Source organism: Pagrus pagrus (assembly GCF_965226575.1).
Source record: "Pagrus pagrus genome assembly, chromosome: 17".
NCBI classification, from domain to species: Eukaryota; Metazoa; Chordata; class Actinopteri; order Spariformes; family Sparidae; genus Pagrus; species Pagrus pagrus.
The window spans coordinates 24,818,988-24,843,467 of NC_140201.1; the positions used below are offsets into that span (position 1 = coordinate 24,818,988).

Below are 24,480 nucleotides of genomic sequence, written 5' to 3' on the forward strand. Positions count from 1 at the left end.
AAAATCAAAAGCTTGTTTTGGTTCAAACAGTTAAACTACAGCTGAGGGCCTAGTCTGTTTTGATGATTTCAGCCAGTTAGCATGAGGAACTAATTACTCTTGGTTAGAGCTGCCAAATATGCTCTTTTGCTTATTCATGTCATTGTAATATAATTGTTATTTTCAATAGTGTAGAATTTATGATGTACATCTTAATTTTAGTTGTAATTATCTTGAGATGTGAGTCTCCTAACAGTAGTTGATTGAAGAGTGGTAAAATGGGTGTACTATAATCATCTGATATCCCTGATTAGAAGCACTTGCAAGTGAATTTGTAGGTTGTAAAACAAGCAGAAAAATAGTTTTGCTGAGTTTATCTGAAAGTGAAGAACTTTTTACGTTTCATCTTCTCACTTTGAAGTTGGGAAGCTTCCCAGGCACATATTAACGATTCAAACAAAAGCCAGCGTCTGCATGCTAATGTGCCTTTTATCAAAAAATGCCAAAAGTTGCTGTGTCCAATTCTGTCATAATTTGCAGTTTTAAAGAAAGTATACATCATCCTTTAAACACACATTGAGTTTTTTGTGCTATCATCGCTAACACTCAATAATGTGGAGTCAGCAGTCGCCTTGAGGTGAGAGAAGGTTAACATTTCAAATCCCCAAACATTTCATCAAATCCCCAAACTGGTTGGCAAAGTGTGTGTGCAGAAAAGTGAATGAGTTACGCTTTCTGCTCCCTAAACAGCCACTGTGGAGGTGCCCTTGAGTGGGACATTGAGCCCCCAGCTGCTGCTGGTGCAGCAGTACAAAGCTGTGATTGTGTGTGTCTGAATGTGTGTGAATGTGCAGCAGAGAGCACAGAGCTCACTAGACTTTCCCTCGCTAAATAAAGGTTTCAAAAGGCAATGGGACATGTTCAGAAGCCGAGGTGACTAGTATTCTGCTGTTTCTCTGTGATGTCCTAACAAGCTGTCACAGAAGATTATGTCTACTATCTCAGCCACAACTGACAAACACCCACTCAGTTTAAACATTAGTCACATTCAGCATTTCTGTGCTGAAACGAGGCTGCAGTTTTTCTGTTAGCTGAGCTCTACTCTGTAAACCTCTGCAGCCACCAGTGAAGGTTCCTGTATTTTATATGTTGCGTGTGTGTGTCTGTATGTGTTTTGAGTGTGTGTACTGCCTGGGTAAAAATAGTTTTCAGGAAGAGCTACCAAAGATGTGGGAGGGAGGAACGGGTGAAAGATGGTCTGAGATGGTGGGGTTGTGATCAGAGCAGTGTTACAAAGGTGTTGTGTAGCACAACAGTCAATAGTGAGAGTAAGATAATATTGAATTTCCTGGAAGAAATTTGCAGCCATTAGCAGTAACTGTACATGTTCATGTTCCTACATTGATATTGATTGATTGGTCTGAATACATAAAACTATGTAGTCCATTAGTCTGAATTCACCAGTTGTTTCTGACCAACAATAACATCTTAATTTGAACTAAGGTATTAATACCTTGAGCAAAACCTGATTATTTAATTAATATACATCCAATTCTGATTATGTTAATACATCTTTAATCAGACTAACATTGTGTTGAATACACAAGTGAGAGGAGGAAAAAGAGGAAACCACAGAAATACCAGGACAAAGTAAGGTCAGAAAAATGTATAGTCCTCTGAACCAAAAGCATTTAACCCATTATTTTCCATTATGGGTTCCTTTTTCAGGTTTTCAGGTAACATAGAAGATGAGATCTGTGGTTAACGCTAGCATTAAATGTTTCACACAAATTTTTCTGTGAGATATATTAAACTGAAATGTCTCAAAAACAACTGAAAGAATCCCAGTTTGACCTAGAAACCCTGATGTCAGCACCATAAAAAGGCAGAGTAAAACATCTGGTTGTATTAATAAGTAGGCAGGTTGACAGTCAACCAATCTATACACAGATGGTGTCATTTTTCTACAGCCATTACCAGGGGTGTCACAATTCAATTTGACTTTAGATTCGATTCAACTGTTAATTCAATTTTCATTGATATTGTATTTGATTTCTATTGAAGGCTCATTTCTAACGTGAGGCAGAGGAGGTTAAATAAAAGTGTGTGATACAACACAGCTAATAAGTTATGATAGCTTATGTGATGGGCCTTCAGACAGATGTCATTCATGTTTAATCTCTGTAAGAGCTTGAACGATGTTTAATGCTTAAGGCTGATCATTTATCAATTTTCTAAATCTGATTAATGTATCAGATAACAATATTTTATATCAGGGATTTGAGCATAACATGACACTACCATTTTTGAATTGTTAAATTGTTAGTATTGTATTAATTAATTGTGACTTATAGAGTATATGTATGACGCCAGACAATTTACAGATGGAAAATAAACTTGGCAGTTGAATTCTCAGGGAAATTATCAGCATTTTATGTGCATGAAATAGCAAACTGCCTATCTACTACAGCAGGGTATAAATGTTTCCTTGTTAGTGCGTGACCGGGTGGAGCACAGCAATGCTTGTGGCTATTTAGGAAATGTTCACAGATTTTAAATTTGTGTGCAAATCAACCTTCCTAAGTGGAGTTGTGAAATAAATAAATCAGTGCAGAATTTTTGCTGTTATGTGGACATTTTATTTTTCAGTGGTCAGTTCCAGACTGTATAAAGATTTCACAGTTGCAACGGAGCTAAAGGCTACAGAAACAACCTTGTCTTAATTATAGTTCCCCTCTAGCGGGCTGCTCTTAGTGCTCCAGGCTCATTATTAATGGCTTACAGTGTGGAAATTGACACCGTGGGAAATAGCCGGGTCCATCATCATCGTTCAGCCTTCATTACAAACTGCTTTTTTTCCTCTGGTCGAAATTTAGTTATATTTGAAGCAGATCCCAGATTCTAAATGAGAATTCCCCAGGTGTTGAATAGTATGACAGTCTTCGGATAAATAAGAGAGCACATCGGTGATTCTCTGAGGAACGGGCAGGTGGTAAAAATAAAGATCCTTCTCTACTGAATCACAGATCTGTCAGAGCGGCTTGTACCAGGCTGCAGGAGCAGAAAAAAGAGGCGCTGCTGGCAGTCTTCTAAACATTTACAGATGCTGCAGACTGAACTGTGGGAACTCAGTGAGAGAAAAATTAGCGGTTGGCCAACCTTAAGAGGCCTAGAGCGATTTAAATGTCTACCTTGAAATAGGATTTGACTAATAACTGAGTTTTCAAGGCCAACAGTGGTAGTTTGTGGATTGAGTTTGCCAACAGTTGCACTTATGTGCTGATATTCATTCAAATAAACCAGACTCTTGTTGTTGCGTAGTGTACGTTAAGTAGAGTGATTTCATTTTAATCATTTTAATAAAAGCAGTTTTATCACACAGTTCATATATATAACAGTTAAAAAACAGGCTTCCAAAGTGCTCAAACAAATAAAAAAGAATGTTGATAAGTAGACACAGTAAAGATAAAACCATAATCAAACTACTAAAAAAAAAAGGTACAACACATGAAACATGTTTTATTAGGGCAGCAACTAATGATTATTTTAATTGTCGATTTATCTGTTGATTATTTTCTCAATTAATCAATTACTTATTTGGTCCATAAAATGTCTATCAGTGTTTCCCAAAACCCAAGATGATGTCCTCAAATGTCTTGTTTTGTCCATTATCAAAAGTGTGAAGAAACAACAGTGTAGATGTCAAATAACGTCTATGTACTGTGTTGCAGAGATTTCTTCTGAGGTTAGCATGCTAACCAGCTAGCACCGACACGTCCTGTCCCATAATACCACTTTGTACCTCAAGAGGTGATAATCTGAGCCCCAGTAGTTTCAACTGGGAGATGTCAAAGTGGCGAGTTCACTATTTCTAATAAGTAAAGAGAATAAATTGATAAAATATCTGTTTTCCTTACTAAGTAGAAAAATACAACCGTACACCTTCTGAATTCAGGTGTCTCTCTTTTACCAAACTAAGAGGAGCTTAACTGCCTCGTAAACTTCATTCAAACTCAGCATAAACAAAGTGACACTAACCACAATCAGAATCTCCTCTGGTTTGGTTGAAATAAATCCTCAATTCACAGAGTAAGATGGGAAAACATCCCAGCTCTACACCCTGGGCAACGTCGTAATAAATCTCCTCTGTACTGTATCCCCTCTCTTCAAACCGGTATCTGTCTCAGAGGTTGTGTTCAGTTCCCAGTGTTGAGTTTATCAGATAAGTGGAATGACCACAGACATTGTAAAGGATCCTGTGGTCTGAACACTTCAACATCAGTGTATTTTAATGAACACCTGCATGATCACTGTATTAGTGCCACAGTGATCAGAGCTGTTACAATAATAAAAGATCAATAATGCGTCGACCAAATCTGACAGTGCTGCTCGACAACCATTGGTATTTAAAAAAACTATGTGACACACAGACATAGATTTCTGCAGTGAGTCACATCAGGCCATCTCCTCATGCCGAGCGATTTATTGGCCCTCTTGTCCCCCATCGGTCCTGGCGCTCTATCGCTCTTCGGAACTATTTTTATCCATCCAGGGGAACATGTCGGCATCCTTTCCAGGGCCTGCTCCCATAATTCCTCTCTGTGTCCAAACACACGCTGACAAGAAATAGGTCTGCAGAGGCCCCGGTGCTTTACAACAGGCTGCTGTTTCACATGAACAACTCCACTCACACTCTCATCTTACATTTATGTGCCTAGCTCACATGCTCTCGCTCTCACTCTCTCTCTCTCTCACTCTCTTTCTGGCTTTCTCTCTGTGTGTAAATGATGAAAGTAAAAGTAATACAAGAAACCGACAGGGGCATCTGGCCTAATTCCAATAGAAAATAGAATTGGATTAGTGCCTCTCTTCTCACAGCTGTGTGTGTGTTTTTGTGTGCATGTGTGAAAGTGTACATAAGTGTGTGTGTGTGTCTGTGTGTCTGTGTGTGTGTGTGTGTGTGTGGCATGAATCAAGGCAATGAATGGAGCTTGGCAGCAGCCAGCTGCCCTACGGTGAAGCACTGATGAACAGTGAGGAAACAGAGCTGCTGCTGCTGCTGCTCAACACCTTCCTGTTTGTGTGTGTCTGTGTATGTGTGTTTGTGTTTATAGGTCGGTTGGTGTGTGTTTCATTGTTCCTGCACATCCCAGACAGATCACTCATAGACATGACATTGATCATACTCATCATTTTTCCTGGCTTACACACAGTCTTTGTTATACACTCTGTATCTTGTGATGGATAAGAACTTCAAATGGCAGCTTTGTGCAGCTGATTTAACAGCTGATAATCACTCATTTTATTTATTCACTCCCTTGCTGCTGCACAGAGATTGAGTCACACGATTAGAGCATCTTTTCCTCTGTAAATGCCTGCTGGTTGATTTAAATTCTCCCCTTTTCTTCTATCTGCCCTTTATTTTCATAAATGCAGCGCTGGTCCCAAAGGAGACAACATCTATGAGTGGAGGTCGACCATCCTGGGCCCTCCAGGCTCCGTGTACGAGGGAGGAGTGTTTTTCCTGGACATAGCCTTCACACCAGACTACCCCTTCAAACCACCCAAGGTGAGTGTTGCCCTGCAGCCGTGCAGCACAGCCCCCCCCCCCCCCCCCCCCTCCTTCACCCAGAGCTTTGAACAATGTCACCATTGTCCCAGTAGGCTGTTGGCTTTTCACGCTGTTGTCCAACAACAATGACTTGTTTAAGGCTTGTTCACCTATAGCACACTGACAAAATGACAGGTGACAGGTGACAGCAGCACAGAGAACTGAATGACAAATGATGAGCCTGTACTATTTTTTGGATATAAAATGTTTCTGGAGTGCAGCTGTTATTCTTTGTTTGTCTTGTTGTCAACAACACTCATATTAAAAGACCTAAACCAACAATGTGTTCAATACTTCGTCCCTCCCCCTGTCTGAAACACTCAGTCCAAAGCGCATTGCTTCCCACGATTAAAACTAAATTAAATTAAACAAAAACTATAATGAAAAATGGTAGTTGTCCTTTTTCACAAAAGAAATTAAAAACTCAAAGAATAGAATGAAATTTAAATTTTTAGTGTTTTCTTAGTGTTTTAAAAATAGTATTTTGATGCTACCATACAGCTGCCCCTAGCACGCAATTGAAAATGATTTTGACCCAAGAACTAAAATACGGTAAATCTCAAAAGTGGCTTTTTCGTCGTAATTATGTTTTTACACGAAGGTTTGACTTGGGTACATTCACAAAAAAAGCCTAGGTTGCATTTTGGTGAGAGTTAGTTTTTATCAAATGTTACTCAAACAGGAGAAGATGGTGCATTTGTTTAAGATTTTCTTTTAGTGGCAGATTAATACACAGTTGTTTAGTGAGTATTCGTGGCAGCAGTATGATGTATGTGGGATTGAGTCAAAATAAACTACAGTGTGTGCTCATGGTGTTGAAGGAACATGTCACCTTGTGCAACAGTGTGGTTCACTGATGTGTTTTTAACTGTTTCTGCGAGCTCTGTGGACAGAGGAAGAAGATATTATCAAACTGTAACACACAAACAATAATTGTTAGTAGGATACATTCAGTGTTGGTTCTGCGCTGTTCATAAGTTTGGTTAACAATAAGAAAAATATCACAGACTCTGAGCCAGTGTTGCTGTTAATACTACTTCATGTTTGCATACACCTTGGAATGCTTTACTTCGACTTTCAACCCTCAGATTCATGAGTGAGTTAAAAATTACCCACCTTGTCTGTGTTTTGGCAGTATCACCAGCCTTATCCTTTAACTGTTTCTTGTTATTGTGTCCCTTTGTAATATCCATACTGCTAGCATTTGGCTTCCCTCCAGCGAGGCTGTGGGTTTGTGGGGATATGCGTGTGTTCTGCTGATGCAAGTGTGTGTCAGTATTTACACATTAGACTGGCTGACTGTGGTTGCCCCCTCCCTCGGTTTGAGCCGTGCTTCTGATTTTGCCCTGGGTTTTGGTTTCTAGTCTAGAAATACTCACTGGCTTACCTCTATCAGCTATTTAGAGACACAGGTTGTAAAAATAAATAGGAAAAAGTAAACAGGAAAATACTTTAGGATATCTGCTATATTTATCCTGCTTCAATATGGACCATTCATTCTGGAGAGGTTTGTTTTGGATTATGGCTGAGAGGTGAGAGTTGTTGGGGAGACCGTTGACAGCAGCAATAGTACAAAATTTGCCTACTAGATTATGAGATATGTCATATGCAAAGCTTGTCCTGAGGATGATGCTCGAAGAAAAATAGGTGGCCATGAATATTCACAGCACATTAAACACGTTCCAGGAAGAGACTTAAACTGCAACTGAAACTTGAAACCAAAGTAAACTTAAAGGAGCCGTCTTCTTTTAAGGAACAGTCATACTCTATTCTTTAACAGCTCTTAAAATAATGAGCACTGCTTAACTGTAAGTGAACTGTGCTGGTAGGGCCGGGTATCTGATCTCTAACTCTGTGGGTATCCATCAATCCTTAGTTTTGTCAACTTATTCATATTTCCTTTTCCTTGTATCGATTAAGTTCTTCTCGAACACTCATGCATGTAGAAGTGTGGTTTATTTTGTGAAAAATAGGGGTTCGTTTTCTACATGGGGATGGGACAAAATACCGATAATGCAATGTATCATATCCTGTGGTCCGATTATCAATACTCTGGGGCCAGATATCAATATTTTTATTAAAACTTGCAGGCGATCTGATGACAGTTTGACTAAGCAGAGTCACTTCTTTCTAACTCCATGCAGTATTAACTTCGGTAAATGTCCTCATTTACACAGGTTGAAAGAAGCCAGTGAGTCATAGTTTTATCTTTTCACTTCCAGAACTGTTCTGCTTTCTGGCAGTTCAGCCTTTTTTCAGTTTATGGCACATGGACAAGTTGCAGTCAGTGTGTGTGATAAAGAGGAGCTAGACAAAGGCTCTACACTTCTTTTTACATTGTTTTTTTTTATCTCAGTGCATGTCAAATTCTGTGAAACTAACACCACAATGCAGTGAATTGATACATAATTTCTGCACTTTGTATTTTGTATTCTTCAGTCAGACACATATCAAGGTGTAATGTTTGATGATTGTCTGGCAATGTGTCGATTACTGCAGAATCGCTGTATCATGATACTATCGTTATCTTGGGCAGTATATCGTGAATCACATCTTGTTGTGAGTTACTCTGTGATTCCTACCCCTAATCTACATGGCAAAAAAAGGTTTTTATGCAAAACTCCTTATTATTCCTAAATGTGAGGTACTGAACACTATATCATTTTGCTCTCTGCACTGACATTTCAGGTTTTATATTGTCATTGTTTTTTAAAAACTTTTTCTAAAAACACTAGGTCCGGGTTTTATTAAAAAATGTTCACTGCAATTGCAAATATAGTACCAGAGGTAACAATCTTAATCTAAGGTCTACTTACCAGATTTTTCCAGAGCTCACTGCTCAGAGATGTGAGACGTGTCATGTGAGATACTGTTGGACTCTCTGGAAAAAGCTGGTAACCTGACCTTGAACCAAGATTATTCTTTGTCAAATAAATATTTTTTCCATGCCTTCCTTTGTGGAGCCTTTTTTATTTAATTCAGCAAATGAAACTTCTCCAACTCTTCAAATAGTAAATCAGTGTTGTCTAAACTAAAGCAGTCATACATAAGATACAGTCTAAAACAAGCAAGGTTTTCATTTATATCTGTGACAGTCTGATCAGAGAATAAGTAAACAAGAACACTGATCTGACCAGACAACTTTCAGTACTCCTGGTTTTTTCATTCTTGGTGTTACGAGACACATTTTGGTTGGTATTAAAATAGTAAATAAAATATGACCCAGCCCTGCATCAATCAGAAAACCTAAACATGGACTGTTTATAAAACATCAAAAGTCCTTGACATCAGGCAGTAGACTCTTGTGAATGACGTCCTGAAGCTTTCTCAATAACTAGTTGGCATATGTCTCCCATACAGCCTATTATGCTGCATCCACAGTGATAATTTAAGCAAATGATAAGGTTGGATGTGAGTCATTTCTCCCTCATCATCTCACACATTCAGACACTAAAGGGAGGAAAAAATTACTCATAATAACATTGACACATTTAAGAAGTAGCATTTAAAACTTTCAAATGATTCCAAAAACCCTGATTAACAGAGCGCAAACCAGAGATTCAGTACAAATTGAAAGCACAAAGGCACCTCACTGTGTTTACCTGTAGACTGAATAAAACCTCAACTGCTGTGAATTGGACATGTGGTTTGGTGGCTATTTGGCTATTTTATGCTGAAAAAAATAATACTTTTACAACAAATTAGATTGTGAATTTTCTTACATGGGCATTTGATCTGCAGTCAGATGTGAAACATGACTCCCGAAGAGAAACAGTGTTCTCCTCATTCCCTCCTGACCAGCACAAACTGCCTCCTTCCTGGCAGTCAGCACTGAGGGGGAAACAGAGCTCATCTCAAGTCTTGGCCTCCTGCTGCCTTGTTTTTGCAGCCTGGCTGAGAGCTGCGCCATCCAGCAGCTCACCAGCTCACAGCCACCAATCCGACAGCTGCAGCTGCTCACTACACTGGCTCACTGACTAATGTTAGGATGATAATGCCAGTTAAGGCTGAAACTGATACTCTTAGAAAGAGGTTAAGGGTGGCAAGGACATTGCTCCAGTGTTTGTACTTTGGTCCAACATTAGTCTTTTCCAGGACCTGTTCAGCAGATACCCCGATGACAGGCTGAGAGATTAGAGTCCTCTGAATAACATTATCCCTCCCTATCATCTCTAATTTCCTCACGGCTTTGAACTAAATTCCGCTTCACACTATCTTCTTCAGCATGATATCATCCCCGTTTTCAAACTTGTGAAATGGGCTGTTTAACGTGCCATGAAGCGCCATAAAGTCAAGCTTAGACTTACGGATGATCAGCCATTCATAACGTTGCCTCCTTTAAACCAAACCCTTCTATTCTGTCTCATTCAAGATATGTCATCATGACTGCTCTCATAAAACTATGAATCAGTCCAATTGCTTTTCATTCCGTTTGCCCAAAATGACTATTAAATGCGGACATTGTAAATGAACAGAACTGAGGTAATGATAGAGGAACAAGCTCTATCACAGCCAAGCCAGGTATCTTTTGCTGCCTGCAAATAATGTCCATAAAAAAGGACATACAAAGGCTAATAATTACTTGAATGATGCATAGTTTGGCGATATGATGACCAAATGAATGATGATGTTAATTTGTTTCTGCTGAATGTGTAGATAGATGATAGTTTGCTAACATACAGTGATCAGCTATAACATTAAAAGGACTAACCGCTGAAGTGAATAACATTGATCATCTTTTCACAATGCAGTGTTCTGCCGGGAAACTTTGGGTCATGGCATTCATATGGATGACTCTTGACATGCACCACCCACCCAAACACTGTTTTAGACCAAGAATACTCTTTCATGGCAACAGCACAAGAGCACCTATCTGCACCGCCACCACCCAGCAGTATCGCTGTGTGGAAGCAGGACTACCTGTATCCCTAATTGAGGCCCACCTCACAACCAACTGGATTTGGATCTGCTGCCAACATCTTGGTGCAAGACACCAGAGAACACTCCTAAAGATCCTGTGTCCAAGTTAAACGGATCAGAGCCAAATCCAATCCACTGTTGTCCTACTGGGGCCACCACAGCCATTGCATAGTGCCATTGTGTAGTGCCATTGCCATGAGGAGGTGTGCTTGGTCTGCAGCAGTGATTGAGCGGGTGGTACGAGTCTGTCCCAGTAAAACGTTGCCTTGTAATGAGATGATCAATGTATTAACTTAATTGTGCTAGTGTGTGTCTAGAGCTTCCCTTAATCCAAATTGTTAACTTTTAACAATATAAATTGAAATACAGTCGTGGTCAAAAATGTACACACACTTGCAAAAAACATGTATATCATGGCAGTCTTGAGTTCCAGTCATTTCTACAGCTCTCATGTTTCTGTGATGAATGAGTGGAACACAAACTACTTTCTAATTTTGTAATTCATTATTGAACCAAACTTCATGAATGTTTTTGTGACAAAGTAGTATGTGTGCCTCTCATTCATCACAGAAACATGAGAGCTGTGGAGATCATTGGAACTCAAGACTGCCATGATATACATGTTCTTTACAAGTGTGTGTAAACTTCTAAACACGACTGTCATGACATTTGCTTTTATATCTTTATAGAGGTATTGAAACGTTTCTGTGAAAGCTGCATTTTCTGTAGGAATTTCTTGTATCTTTTATCAAACAATGTATATCTTGATATTTTGAAATCTCCTCTAAAGCGCTTCATAAATGCTAGGACTGGACGACACAATCAAATATCCCAATATTTTGATGTTGCAACAATATTGTATGGATGACTATTGGTACTTTGACAAAGTATGAACACAATAATCATCAGTAATGTGGATATAATGAGTAAGTGTATAAAGGCAAGTATTAGAACAAGTAGAACTGTCTGGTATGTTCAGAAAATGAAAATGAATCACTTTACCATAATGCAGCCTTGCAGTGCAGTGTTGAAAATCATATCAAAATATATCAATACCCAAAATGTCATCGATATGATATCACTATAATGATATGATATAGATGTTTTGCCCATCCCTAGAAACACATGCATACATGTGTTGGTCCGAATGGGAGCTGTTGGGATGGAATGAGGATGTTCAGGTTGTGGGATGAATCCATAATACAGAGGGGATGTAGGATTAGACCCGTAGCTTTTGTTATGCGGAGGCAGCATCATAATCTATTAGCATCAGCCATGATGGGATTACAGGCTGTTAATGAGACCACACAGGCTGGCCAAGGATCTTTTCCATAGCTGCTGGGCTGCCAGCATTAGCATGCCACCACCAACCCGTCTCAGCAGCGGAGGTGTAAGAACAGAAGAGAAGCGACTCAAACATGAGACCTGCCCTCAACCAGTCACCATCAATCACCTCATCGCTTCCTTTCCTTGTCACGTCTCCTGAAATCCTTTCATGTGAAGGAAAGTGTTCTGTTTATTGCTCTATGTTAGTGATACCAGTGTGGAATGAGAGACAGGGAGGGCTGAGCTTGCACATGAGGGTTGTTTATCTCTCATAAGAAGGAGATGTGAAGGGAGGAATGGAGACTTAATGAGAGGTTAAAGGAGGGGGGGAGGGGAGGAGATAAAGGGCGAGCTGCCGTCACAAAGCAAGCAGAAAAGGGAGATGTAGCACGAGCATGCCTGGCCTGCCTGTCCTGCTCAGCAGCCTTTGTTTTAAAGAAGCACAGAGGTCAGAGGTGCTCCTTGTGCTGATATGAGACTCTGCTGAGTTACACAGGACTGTCCGCTTCACTGTCGACTATCAGGGAGTGTCACCTTCACACTGTATAGACTGAAGCCCCATTCACACTCAAACATATAGCAGCAGCTGTTCCTCAGTCTGCAACCTTTTCAGTGATCGTCTTCCACTGTATTGACCTGTGCATTTACTGTAAAATAGCCCTCAGGTACTCAGATGGAGTTGAGATAAGGCAGATGTTTATTAATGCATTAGTATATTAGCAGGCATCCGTTGTGGTTCTGTTTGGACTTTGGAAATCAATCGGAATGTGTAAGATTTTATTTCTTAAAGCTGATTGTTTTGTGCAGGCAGCTTGAAAGGACTGCTTAGCATGTTTGCATGGTTGATTATATCCTTTTCTGAAACAATGAATTGATTATTCAGTCAACAGAAAATCAAATTTGTGATAATGAATCAAGTGTTTGAGTCATTTATGATGGAAAACTATGTTCTGTTTTCAGCCTTTCAAATAGGTTGATTTCCTGTTTCATTATTACTAACTGTACGTTAAATATCTTTTTGAAGTGGTGATCAGACAAACAAGATATGTAAAGATGTTACCCTGGGCTCTGGAAACTCCACATTAATACTGTTTTCTGATGGTTCAAACTGTGAAATATTTAATGGATTTAATGGTCGAAAATATTATTGATTAAGGAAAAATAATAATTAACTGCATTACCATTCAAATGCCGCTGTAAGTACAAAGCATACAAATGTAAACAGTAAAAAGAAAAGAAAAGCACTTCAAATTAATGTTGCCGGCTGGCTTGGCTCAAATTAGAATGTACTTAGAGTGCAGACAACTGCCAAGGCTGCATGTCTGAATGTGTAATTTAGCCCATTATTGACTAAGGACTATATTTAGTATGTTAAGAAAAAGCCCTGCAGAATTCTTACAGTCAGATGTTGAAACAAAGTTTGCTGTGGAAGTAAGACGTCAAGACACTCCAAGACATGTGGCTACACGTCAGAATCAAGCTTGTTGATTTCAACTATTTATCATGCTTTAATTGGTAGATTGTCTTTTATAATCACATAAATAAGTTGAACATTCATTTGAATGTTAACAAAAAATGTTGCTCTCAGCTTGCACTCGAAGTGCTGAAAAGGAGTTCCACTGTGGATGTTAATGGAATAAAATGTTCATATTCTGATCTTTCAAGATATGGAAAAGACTCTCATAGACAATCATGGGATACATGTACATCTGTCACATTAATCTGATAACTCATAATATTAGGTGGGCTAATTTTCCTACATATTTAAAGCTGCAATATGCAATCAATATTTTTGTATTAACTATGGAACGGATGACTTTGTGAAAAGTGAAAGGTGTCACTCACAGTAATGAGTGCTGTTGTTATATTAATCCTAGATTATAACTACCAATAGTCAGCACCATATCTCACGTCATGCAGCTTGAATGATCATGGTTGTCTTTTAGAAACCCATATTGATGTAACCCTCCGACTCTCCATCTGCAGGTGACGTTCCGTACGAGGATCTACCACTGTAACATCAACAGTCAGGGAGTGATCTGTCTGGACATCCTGAAGGACAACTGGAGTCCTGCCCTCACCATCTCCAAGGTCCTACTGTCCATCTGCTCCCTGCTCACTGACTGCAACCCTGGTGAGAGCTGCAGCACACGCACACTCACACACAAACACTCGCACACACACACTCGAACGCACATACTTCTCCTTGTCATATCTGCCTCCAATTGTAGCCTTGACAGGTTGACTGACATGTCCATTCTGTGTGGGCAATACACACAGAAGTGTGTCACTTTGAGGTTTGAGTCGTGCTCTTTGTAGCACAACAGCAGCAGTCGTCTGAGAGGACAGACAGGCAGGTTGCTGTGATGGAAGCACTGCTACTTTTAAAACCAATTCTGTAACAATGCTTGCGTCATCTATCTGTTAGGTGACAGCTTCACGGATTTCAGAAAAGGGACTCTGTTATATAAATATGTTCAGTAATGGATTCAATCAAACATGAATAAAAGGATTGTTACAGAAATGCTCACAAGATTTTTGGATCCATCACTGAATACATTTTCTTTTTTATCATTTATTTGATTAAATGCTCACTATTTCATACAGTCTACCAGAGCTCAAGCATAGTTTAATTTACAAGATGTTGGGTTGTGACTCATTTAATTCGTGAGCCTGCATTCAGATTATAAAATGTGTGCAAGATTTTCAAACTGTAAGCGGTCAGCTGAAGGAAAGATAAACATTTAGGGACACTGGTGTTTTTTTTCCCCCTTTTGCACTGTGAAGGAAAAATAAATGACACATTTTTATAGACTAATCTCACATTAAACGATCTCCTTTTCAACTGAAATGTGTTTGTTCTTTGAAATAGCTAATGAGTAACTAACCACCAGGCTGATAAGCAGTGCTTTTAACCTTGAGCTAATGGAAGCTTTAATGTGAGGACAAAATCAGCAGGGTCGAAACATTGTTGCATATTAGCTTACAGCAGACATGTCATAAAATGATAGAAGATACTTCACAGTATAGTATAGTAGTAAGTAGTAGTATAGAATATTTTTTAGGTAAATGTTGATTTTTCAAAAAACATTATGCATTTACTGATTTTTGAACTCTTTTGATATTCATCAATAAATACATCAATAAAATCTAATTATGCACAAATCCCTACAGTTATTTTGTATATCAAGGTATATGGTCAAAAATATTGTCTTATTTGATTTTGTTAAGAATATTGCAACATTATTTTAAGGCGCTCAGCCCTATTTTCATTGTTGATAATCTGCTAATTATTTTCTTGATTAGTTTAGTCCATAAAATGGTGAAAATCGATCAGTGTTTGCTAAAGCCCAAGATGACATAGTCAAATATGTGGCAAAATATATCTTAGCCAAATGTTTACTGTCATAGAGGAGCATTCCTTTCTTTATAGATTACTCAAACCTTTTTAATGAGTTATCAAAATAGTTGACAATTAATTGAATTGTTGACAACTAATCAATTAATCACTGCAGCTAGTCGTGAGTTTAACATATAAGTGACACTGGGGCTTATTCAGTCATGAGACCTACATGTCAAGTTGTCAACTTATTTAGGTGATGAAATGCATGTCTGAAATTCATGGAGTCTTTGTGGGGTTGATGCAGAGATCTGTCCAAAGCTCATACTTTCAGACGGCCTCTTCTTGTATATTTGTGGCACTGCAAACGATGTTGGAATGAGGGTTCATACACTGTTAGCTCTGAAGCATACTGAGGCTTTTATAAAGCAATAGATGACACTAATACCCACCAATAATCACCTCTGTCTCAGTGTGAATCTATGGCAACTGTGAGCATGAAAGCATGAAAAGCAGAAATAAATGATTATTGCATTGTTATTCCATTTGCATTCGTCCTCTTGCAATACTGTGTTGTAAACAGTGAGCTGGTGCTCCTGGTCCCTTCATTGCAGTTTAATCAATATTTAACCAGGACTGGCAGGCCAAACACAACCCTGTAAACGACTGACACTATTCAAAGAGAAGACGTCAACATTTTTAAAGCTAATTGGATTCATTATGGCCCAGTTTACCAGCGGAGCAAAGGAGCAGGGGAATTACAATCTGTCTTTTACGGATCAGTTAAACCTGTCATTTTGCCGTTCAACCGGTCTTCAGCCACCAATGCGGTTAATGTCTATTGGTATTAAGTATTGAATTGAGCAAGCAGAGGTGGTAAATGCTGCTGTTGTAAAAATCTGCCCAATGAGGTTCAGAGTGAAATAACTAGGAGAAGTGTGAGAAAGGTAGGGGAAAGGGAGACTTAAAAGGACAGAAGAATGACAGGGGATTTCAGACATGAACGGTTGGAAATGAGATGGCAACAGAAAAGAAAGACCGAGGGGGGGATGGGAAGTGATGGTGATGATTGTGAAGACCTCTGATGATAGCTTGTGTCCTCTCTGCGGGGATTGCTCTTTGATAAACCTGGCAGCGGAGATTCTCCCTCCGTGGGCAAAAATGAGAATAGCTTTTCCTCTCCTCCTCCTCCTCTTCCTCCTCCTCTACATTTTCAGATGTTGGCTAGATGAAATGAGACGATTCCTTTTAAAGTATGATAGAAAAGACACTTGATCGACAACCCGTCCCTGCCAAAAAAAAAAAAAACACCCCTCCTCCCCGTTACCCACGCACTATCTATCTCTCTTTCTGCCTCTTGCCTCATCAAAATCAGTCCCCTCGCTACACTTCTCACCACTCGCTTAAGTTTTTTTAAACGCAGCCTCAAGTGCTGAATGTGGGCCCTGGATCTGAAATACCCTAAAAATATCTCTCCTTCCCTCTCCACCGCCTTCCATCTGAAGACTTGCTTTCCCATGCAGGCTGAGATCATTGGCATGTGGCTCATTAAAGCAGGGGAAGAGGATAGAATGACAGTTAATCAACCCTCCCAGGGCTGCCGTCCCTTACCGTCACGCCACATTGAACCCTGTATCACGCCCCACAAGCTGATTTTCTACCTGGGGCGTCCTGGTGGCTCATTGGGCCTAAGCCACATGCCATGTCAGAGCGTGTCTAGGGCTCAAATCCAGCCCAGGGCCTCCGTCGAATGTCATCCCTTTTTTCTCCCCGTCTTTGCCTGTCTCAGCCTCTGTGGAACGTCCAGCAAGTAATCTGAAATTTTTAACAAAGCCACAGGGATTCCTCCTCAGTGGTTTCTGCTGCTGCTGTCTGGGGTAGATCATATATCTGGCTGATATGAGCTGATATATTCGGCCAGTCTTCTATAATAAAGGTGTCTGCTTTTTTTTTCCTTCTGTAGCTACAGGGGTGACAGTTTGTCAAACCTGTAATAACACTTGGCTCGCCCTGCCTTAAAGGAAGGCTTTACTATCTGGATTGATATCAGAATATGTGAGATAAAAACAAGTAATGTGCTCAGCTATTGCAGCTCCTGTGTGGCCCTGTGAGAAAACAAGAATGGCTGAAATTACCGTACAACTAGTCTGAACAACTTGCACTTCGTAATCTCTTTCAATATTTGCCTCTGGATTATCCCAGTCTACAAAACTTGGTCACAACAGGTCATCCTGAAACTATCTAGAGGAGGTGCCTTGCTGCTTTTGTACAGTGTTTGTAAAGGTCTCAGTGTGCTTCAAACTAAGTAGTTCCTACAGCGTGTTGTCCAACTATGTCTAAAGGCAAGTGTGTTTATAGCTGTTCAAGGGGCACGTGATCACAGTGCAGAAAGCCTCCCATCATAGCCTTCTCCTGGCTACAGCCTCCACAAACTCTCTTCAAGAATTTTCTCCTGCATGTGGTTGTGAAAAATGAAAAAAAGAAAGTTTGAGATATTGACTGCTTCAGAAAGTTACAAAGACCCACCTTTAAGATACTTTGAGATGATTCGACAAGCTCTTGGTATGAAGGCCTCAAGCTCCAACTTCCAAGTTTGGAAGTCATTTGTACAACTTGCTGCATGTTCAGATTGTCAGAGTGTCGATCAATGTTTCAGTTCAACAAAGGTAGTTTTGTTGCAACAGCAGAATGAAACAGAATATTTGCGTCACTTTAACTTTAACTGACGGCATGTTAGTTATGGGAGTTGTTTCTTCATTGTTAAACAACCACTATTGCCAAAACTATCCACGTGACTCAGAAATGTTCACACATTTCGTCACCCTCGCTCGCACGACTCGCTCCCCGAAGTTAAAGCGAGTGACCAAATGAATAAAACGTTACCTTAAACAAAATTGTGGATTTCTCTTGGTTTGAACATTATTGAAAAACATTTGGGACAATATAAGTTCATAATTAATCAAAATATATAACTAGAAGAATTTTAATTCAAAATGATCTTGAAGTGTGAGTACATTTAGGAGATTATGAAGTTCAGAGTGAAAGATTTACACTTACACTGCAGTTATTGGGCTTCAGAACATGCTGTAAGAAACTGGGCATAATTTAAGGTTGTTTTTGGCCCTCTTTGAATCTGTAGAGAACAAGTTCAGAGTAGCACTGACTGGAGCTGCACCAGATAACACACCATGAGTAGTTTTCTATTCAACAGTTTGACTGAAAAGTGAAAAGTGGATACAGACATTTTTTTAATTTTCGAGGAGCTATGTCTTTGGGAAGGTGCCAAACTGCAGAAAACAATTTTGTGAGTCCATGTTTCAAGTAAGTTTTAGCATAATAATGGTCTAACATCTCGTTCAAATGGATTCAAAGCGGCAGGTTTGCTTGCCTCTCCAAAGTCTGATCCTCTTGAGGTATTTTTCTTGAGCATGTATTTACTCACTCTGCTTCAATTGGTCCTTTATGTTGTCAGGTTGCCACTAATCTGGCCCATGACAAAGCAATTCATTCCCTGTGTGAAGTGCTTCCATGCTAATTAAAGTTACTATAATTTATAGAGAATCGGAAAAGCCATTTATCAACACGCCCAGCTTTTCTGTCTTTGATTGAAGTTATTTTACATTCTTGTATAGAAGTAAAAGACAACATTTTCTCAAGGTTGTTACTCCTGCATGTCAAAGGATATTAGTATAAAGTTGAACCTTTTTCAATTTCCCCACATTGTACCACAAGTACATTTTTAAGACATAGTGTGGAAAGCATGTTTTTTAAGCTAATCGCAAAGCATGGCATCCTGTTGTGTCTCTGGTGATAAATAGGCAACTAAGATCAAATGTTTTTATAGTCGTTCTGAATGTCAACACTGAGAGGAGATGTCATAGAGAGGAGGGACACAATGATTGTTCAAATGCAGATAACAGCGAAGAGATACTCCTCAGAGAGATTCATGGTCTTGAACTCACTCGGGGGATGAATTATTGAAGTACTTGTGTGAAGACTAAAAAAGAGAGTTTGAAAGATTTCCTCACCAATTCCTGTGTGAGGTGTGATCATGGGACTGTCAGTTTTGGAAGTCAAGAAGAGAATTGTTGGATGGGTTTTGGATGATTTTTAACAGTCCACTAATGACCCACAATGACAACCTTCAGGAGCCCTAATCTAGAAAGGACAATCTTATTTTTGACCTTAAAAGCACAGAATGGCCCAACAAGGAAAAAATAACATACTGCAGTCAATGGCATGATGATTCAGGACATTTAATCATTCACAAACAAACAATTCCAACAGGACTTGTGTCTCTGGCTCAAGCTGTCACTTAAGAAGTCAGATGCTTCCAGCTGTAAGCCACAATGCTGTGATATGTAAGGATCCATTCATCCAGAAATATGGGCATAAGCCTGTAAAAACCCCCATCATTGAAACCCTAGCAGGGATTAGTGTGGAGGGGTGTTTGTGCTGCTTGCTCAGCCAAGCTCATCACACTGCTCCGTCAGCAGGCCGAGCCCGCAGGAGACGGTTCTGAAGTCGAGCAGAGTGTGTGTGTGTGTGTGTGTGTGTGTGAGGCTGTGGGAATTTGTTTCTCTCTCTGTCACCTCACTGAGAAATTGACCGGCGGCACCACAAGTTGAGCATCAGCACAATCAATAGAGGAGCCAGTGGGAATTCATAATGGTGGCTGTTGACTGACCGGACGTGTGTGGTGTATCAACAGACCGGACAGCACAGCTGCTGCTGGAGCCCACTATGATCACCTCTGATTTACAGCTGCATGCACATTTTACTGTGCTGTCGATAAAGGTGTCGGCCGTGCTGTTCGTCACACGATACAAGCTCCACTTCAGACCACAGGGATGATAGAGCTCCATTTGTTTGACTTATGGCTTTTCTGTGGTTTTCACTGGTTGTAATAAAATTCCCATGCATGCTGATGAGCCGGTGTGGTCGGCCGCAGGTTTCTGCACCATTTTAGACTTTGATACACTGCATCAGGTAATTGGATGTCCGTGTGGCTGTTTGTGTAAACATGTCCTAATAAATAAAATATCACTCTCACAGATGTGGCTTTCTGAAGGCTGTTGCTGATATCACATTTTCCCCTCAGGAAATCTGTGAGTGAAGGTGTGAGATGTTTACATTACGGTGCGCCCTTGACAAGATTCAGTGTCTCTAAAATTTTCGGCTGAATCTCCAGTAAATTTTGTGTGGGTGTTTTTTGCCATAAGACCAAAATGTCTTTAGGTCTGCAAGAAATAAAATCCAACAGAAGGAGTGCCGTGACTTTCCTGAGCACATTCAGGCTCTGAAGGAGATGAGTGTCATACGTAAAGTTGTGTTATTTCATAACTTAAACTATAATGAGCTCAAGTGTTGCCAGTACATGTGGATATTGTCCATAATTTAAAGTGTTTAAATCGTATCGATTAGACCTTTATCAATAAGCAGACTGACAGAAAAGCTGGAGTTGAGTTAAAAAGGTGACCAGTGGCTGTAAAAAAGCATTGTTTATACATCTTATGCAATAGTAAAACTGAATATGTTAAAGTTTGAAATTGTTGGTCGGATGACATTTTGTGGACTAAATTAATTCACAAAATTATTAGCAGATCAATCAATAATGAAAATAATCAATTGTTGCATCCCTACAGTCACAGCAAACATATTTTTAACAACATGCTACCATTTCTCACATAAAAAGTTTCATTTCCGAAGCCTGTTGCAGTTTCAAGGGTTGGATGAAACCATGTTTGTTATTTGTTGTTTCTCTTTAATTGTTGTTTATTTTTAAGACAGAGGGCAGAAATTAAAAATAGTTTCCTAGTTGTTTTGGTATGATGTTTTCCCTGTGTTGTAGTGCACTTGTGAACACTTGAATTGTTGTTTAATTATCATGTTGTGTCTTGTTGAAAATTGTGATGAACCACAATACTGGTGCTACTGTTAATGAATTCATCTGTGTTATTTATTATTGATCTTTTTTTTTTTTGTCAATTTGGGTGGATTTTGAGCAATAAATGGGCTGGAAAGCTTCAAACCAACCTGGCAACACTCGCCATTGGAACACTAAATATTGTAAACTCAACACTTAACAAGTCATGTTAGAAGGTTTTTTATTTTTTTAAAGGTGCATATAATTTGCTAGATCCAGTCAAAATGAATCAATTCAAGTTAAGATTAGTGTTGAATCTGTTAATTAAAAGACAGTGAATTGACAACATTATACATTTTGACACATATTCAACATGTCATATCTGTGTAGATGGAATACCTTTTTGGGGGGTACCACTGCTTGTCACACAAAATAGGCAATCTGAAGACCTCTCAGTTATTTTCAGTAATTTAACTCTGGTAAACCCACTGTACACTTCCTGCTCAACCCCAAATGACAAAGATTCAAAGTTAGCCACTGTCTGGTGAACATAGTGAATCGTTTAGCAACTAAAGAGCCATATTCTTTTCTCAGGAGTTGGTGGAGACCAAAACAGAGCTTAAAGGAGAGTGAATATTGAACTTGTATTCATCAGGTTGTTGCTCCATACCAGCTAGATGTGTAACCAAGCAATTGTTATTCACCATTACATTCTGTTGCACTGTCTTACTAGTACTTTAGAGAAAAGGGATTTGATTGAAATAAAAGTTGATTTAACCCAATACTGATGCAAATTTGATGAAAAGGAAGAAATCATTAGACAGATTGCAGAAACTGTACACTCACCTTATTGGAGGTACGGTCAGAAACACTAATTGGCCTCATTTTAAAAGGTTTAGCACTCCAGTAAATGTTGAGAGAAACACTTTGTTGTATTGAGTATCACTGAGTTCCTTCCTCTTGTGTTCCAGCCGACCCTCTGGTTGGAAGCATCGCCACACAGTACCTGACCAACAGAGCCGAGCACGACAGGATAGCCAAACAGTGGACCAAACGCTACGCCACATAGACCAGCATGACTCCTCCAGGACCCCTCACCCTCCACACACACACACACACACACACACACACACACACACACACACACACACACTTCCCCTCCTCCGAAATCTATGGAAGCACACCCGCTCCTGTCATCCACCCTGCCCCCACCCCAGAGAAACGAACTGTTATTTGTTCCATGCTGACTTGAAAAGCTTCTTTTTTATACAAAGAGTCTATTGGGATTGTATTTTCCAATACACTGAATGTTGATATGGTCATGAAAAGCTTTAATACTGTTATTGTTCTTGTCGTTGTTGTTCTTATTGTTATTGCATTGTTTATAACATTGTTGCCACCCTCGCCATCTTCTTGATCTAAAAGCGTGCGTGTATTATTCCCGTTTCATGTGATGGTTTCATGTAAAAATGATCAAAACTGAATGAGTGCTTTTAGTTTGTTTTCTTTCAGTGGTTTTAAAGCTCACGGTCAACATTAGTGCATGGCATCAGGATATGTGTTCATGCAGTGGACATGTAGTCATGGTATTATTTCTGTCCCAGCAGAGTCTTGCATGGAGTGAGCCCATCACCATGTCTGACGATAGTGGTAGTTTGCTGTACATTTAATGCCTTGTGAGAATACATACTCATTGAATATTCAATTAAACACTGGCTGTAATGTGACAGACCCTGTCTCAGTCTCGTGCTTTAATGTGCCTGTGTGTGTGTGTGTGTGTGTGTGTGTATGTATGTATGTATGTGTGTTCATGCAGGCTCATCTCTCTGACCACTTCCTGTTAGAGACGTGTTCAAAGGCTCACCACAGAAAGTTGAATGATAAGATGATGAACGCTTACTCACTCAAAAAGATTTATGTCTCTGGGACATTTTATTTGATTTTTTCGTGTTAATTTTCTGGTCACTTGAATTAGTGCTAGTGAGACATACAGTGCAAATATCTTGTACGCCTTTTGTAAGTCGGTGATAACTGATTTTACAGTTACTACATTTATCCGGTCATGTGCTGTGCCTCCTCTTCATGCATATAGACCAAAAGCAGCAGTGGGTTAAGCATTGGCTGGAGTGTATTGAGCCAATGTAATTACAGCCCAGGAAGTCCAGCAGCTGATCCATGAGTTTGAAAGACTTTCATCAGACACTTTATAATAACCATCACTAATAGATGGTAAATTTGGAGTTAATTAAACTAAGTTTATTTGTTATTCCACCATTAACAAACAATGAAATGAAATTCTTTATTAAGCAGTTGTTTATTGTAAAGTTACAACTGGTGTTTAGAAACATTTACAATTGTATAATAAGTGGTTTATGAATTATTTCATTGTTAACAGTCAAATAACTATTAACTGAAGTTTAATTAATTATACATTTGTATTATTAATGATGGTTATTATAAAGTGTTACCCTATCAGCTATCAAATCACTGCACAGAAATCAACAAAACAGGGTTCTCACAGCTCCTTCAAATCCTTGAAAGGTTGTGAATTTGGGGGAAGAAATCAAGGCCTTGAAAGTTTTTAAATATGGACATAAATAGTCTATAAGAAATCGCTGTGCTGGTGTTGTTACCAGAACATCATGATTAATGTTCAGTCCAGGTCCATCATTGAAACTGATCAAAAAGGAAACTAAAATACTTGGTTATGTTTAGGGAACTGAAATACTTGGTTAGATTAAGGAAAAGATGATTGTATTAAAAAAGACCATTTCATGACGTTGAATGTGTTTGAAAGGATAACTTCTTCCATGTGAATATTGTTCCAGTCATTTCCCAGAGTCACAAACCTACGACATTACAAAAACTTGATTAGTCCTTTACAATGATGGTCCTGGAACAAGACCAACGAGGCGATATTAGATTGTGCTAATTAGACATGGGTCATTGAATGTGTTTGAATGTATATATTTTGTGCAGGAATAGAAATCTTAAGTAGTTTTTTCTGCTTGCTGTTAGTAAATAGGTTACGTCTGCATGTGTGTCTGCTGCAGATTTCTACCATCAGTGTAACACTGCAGCATAATTAAAAAGCCTCTCTTTTCTGTAAAGCCTGCTAGTTCTCATTATAAAAATGATCAGTGTTGTTACAGTAATTAACTTTGATCCATGTCTAAAGCTCTAAACTCAGGTGTGGGAAGCCTTACAATACTACGCAGAATGATTGTACAACTCTGGAAATGTGCCACCTAATCCTCCATTACCAGCCAGGTAACAGTAGATGCCAGTAGATGTTTTAATTATTGCCTGAATTAATCATTTTTCAACACATTTCCAGATGACACTGCAAAGTGCTTTGTAAAAAGTGAAGTCAGGTTAAACTTTTTGGTGTTTCTCTGCTGGAGCCTGCAGTGTTGGCAGCCCCGCTGTCCCAACACA

General features: G+C 39.3%; 1 protein-coding gene across 1 annotated transcript in view; it reads left to right on the forward strand.

The window, feature by feature from the left end:
- Positions 1-22,769, forward strand: part of LOC311272927 (ubiquitin-conjugating enzyme E2 E2-like) — a 76,162-nt gene extending 53,393 nt beyond the window's left edge. The window contains exons 4-6 of the mRNA XM_084379689.1: positions 5,416-5,548; positions 13,823-13,970; positions 22,014-22,769. Coding sequence (XP_084235815.1) covers positions 5,416-5,548; positions 13,823-13,970; positions 22,014-22,111 — 379 coding nt within the window. The 3' untranslated portion in view covers positions 22,112-22,769. The remainder of the gene's footprint in view (positions 1-5,415; positions 5,549-13,822; positions 13,971-22,013) is intronic.
- The last annotated feature ends 1,711 nt before the right edge of the window (positions 22,770-24,480 follow it).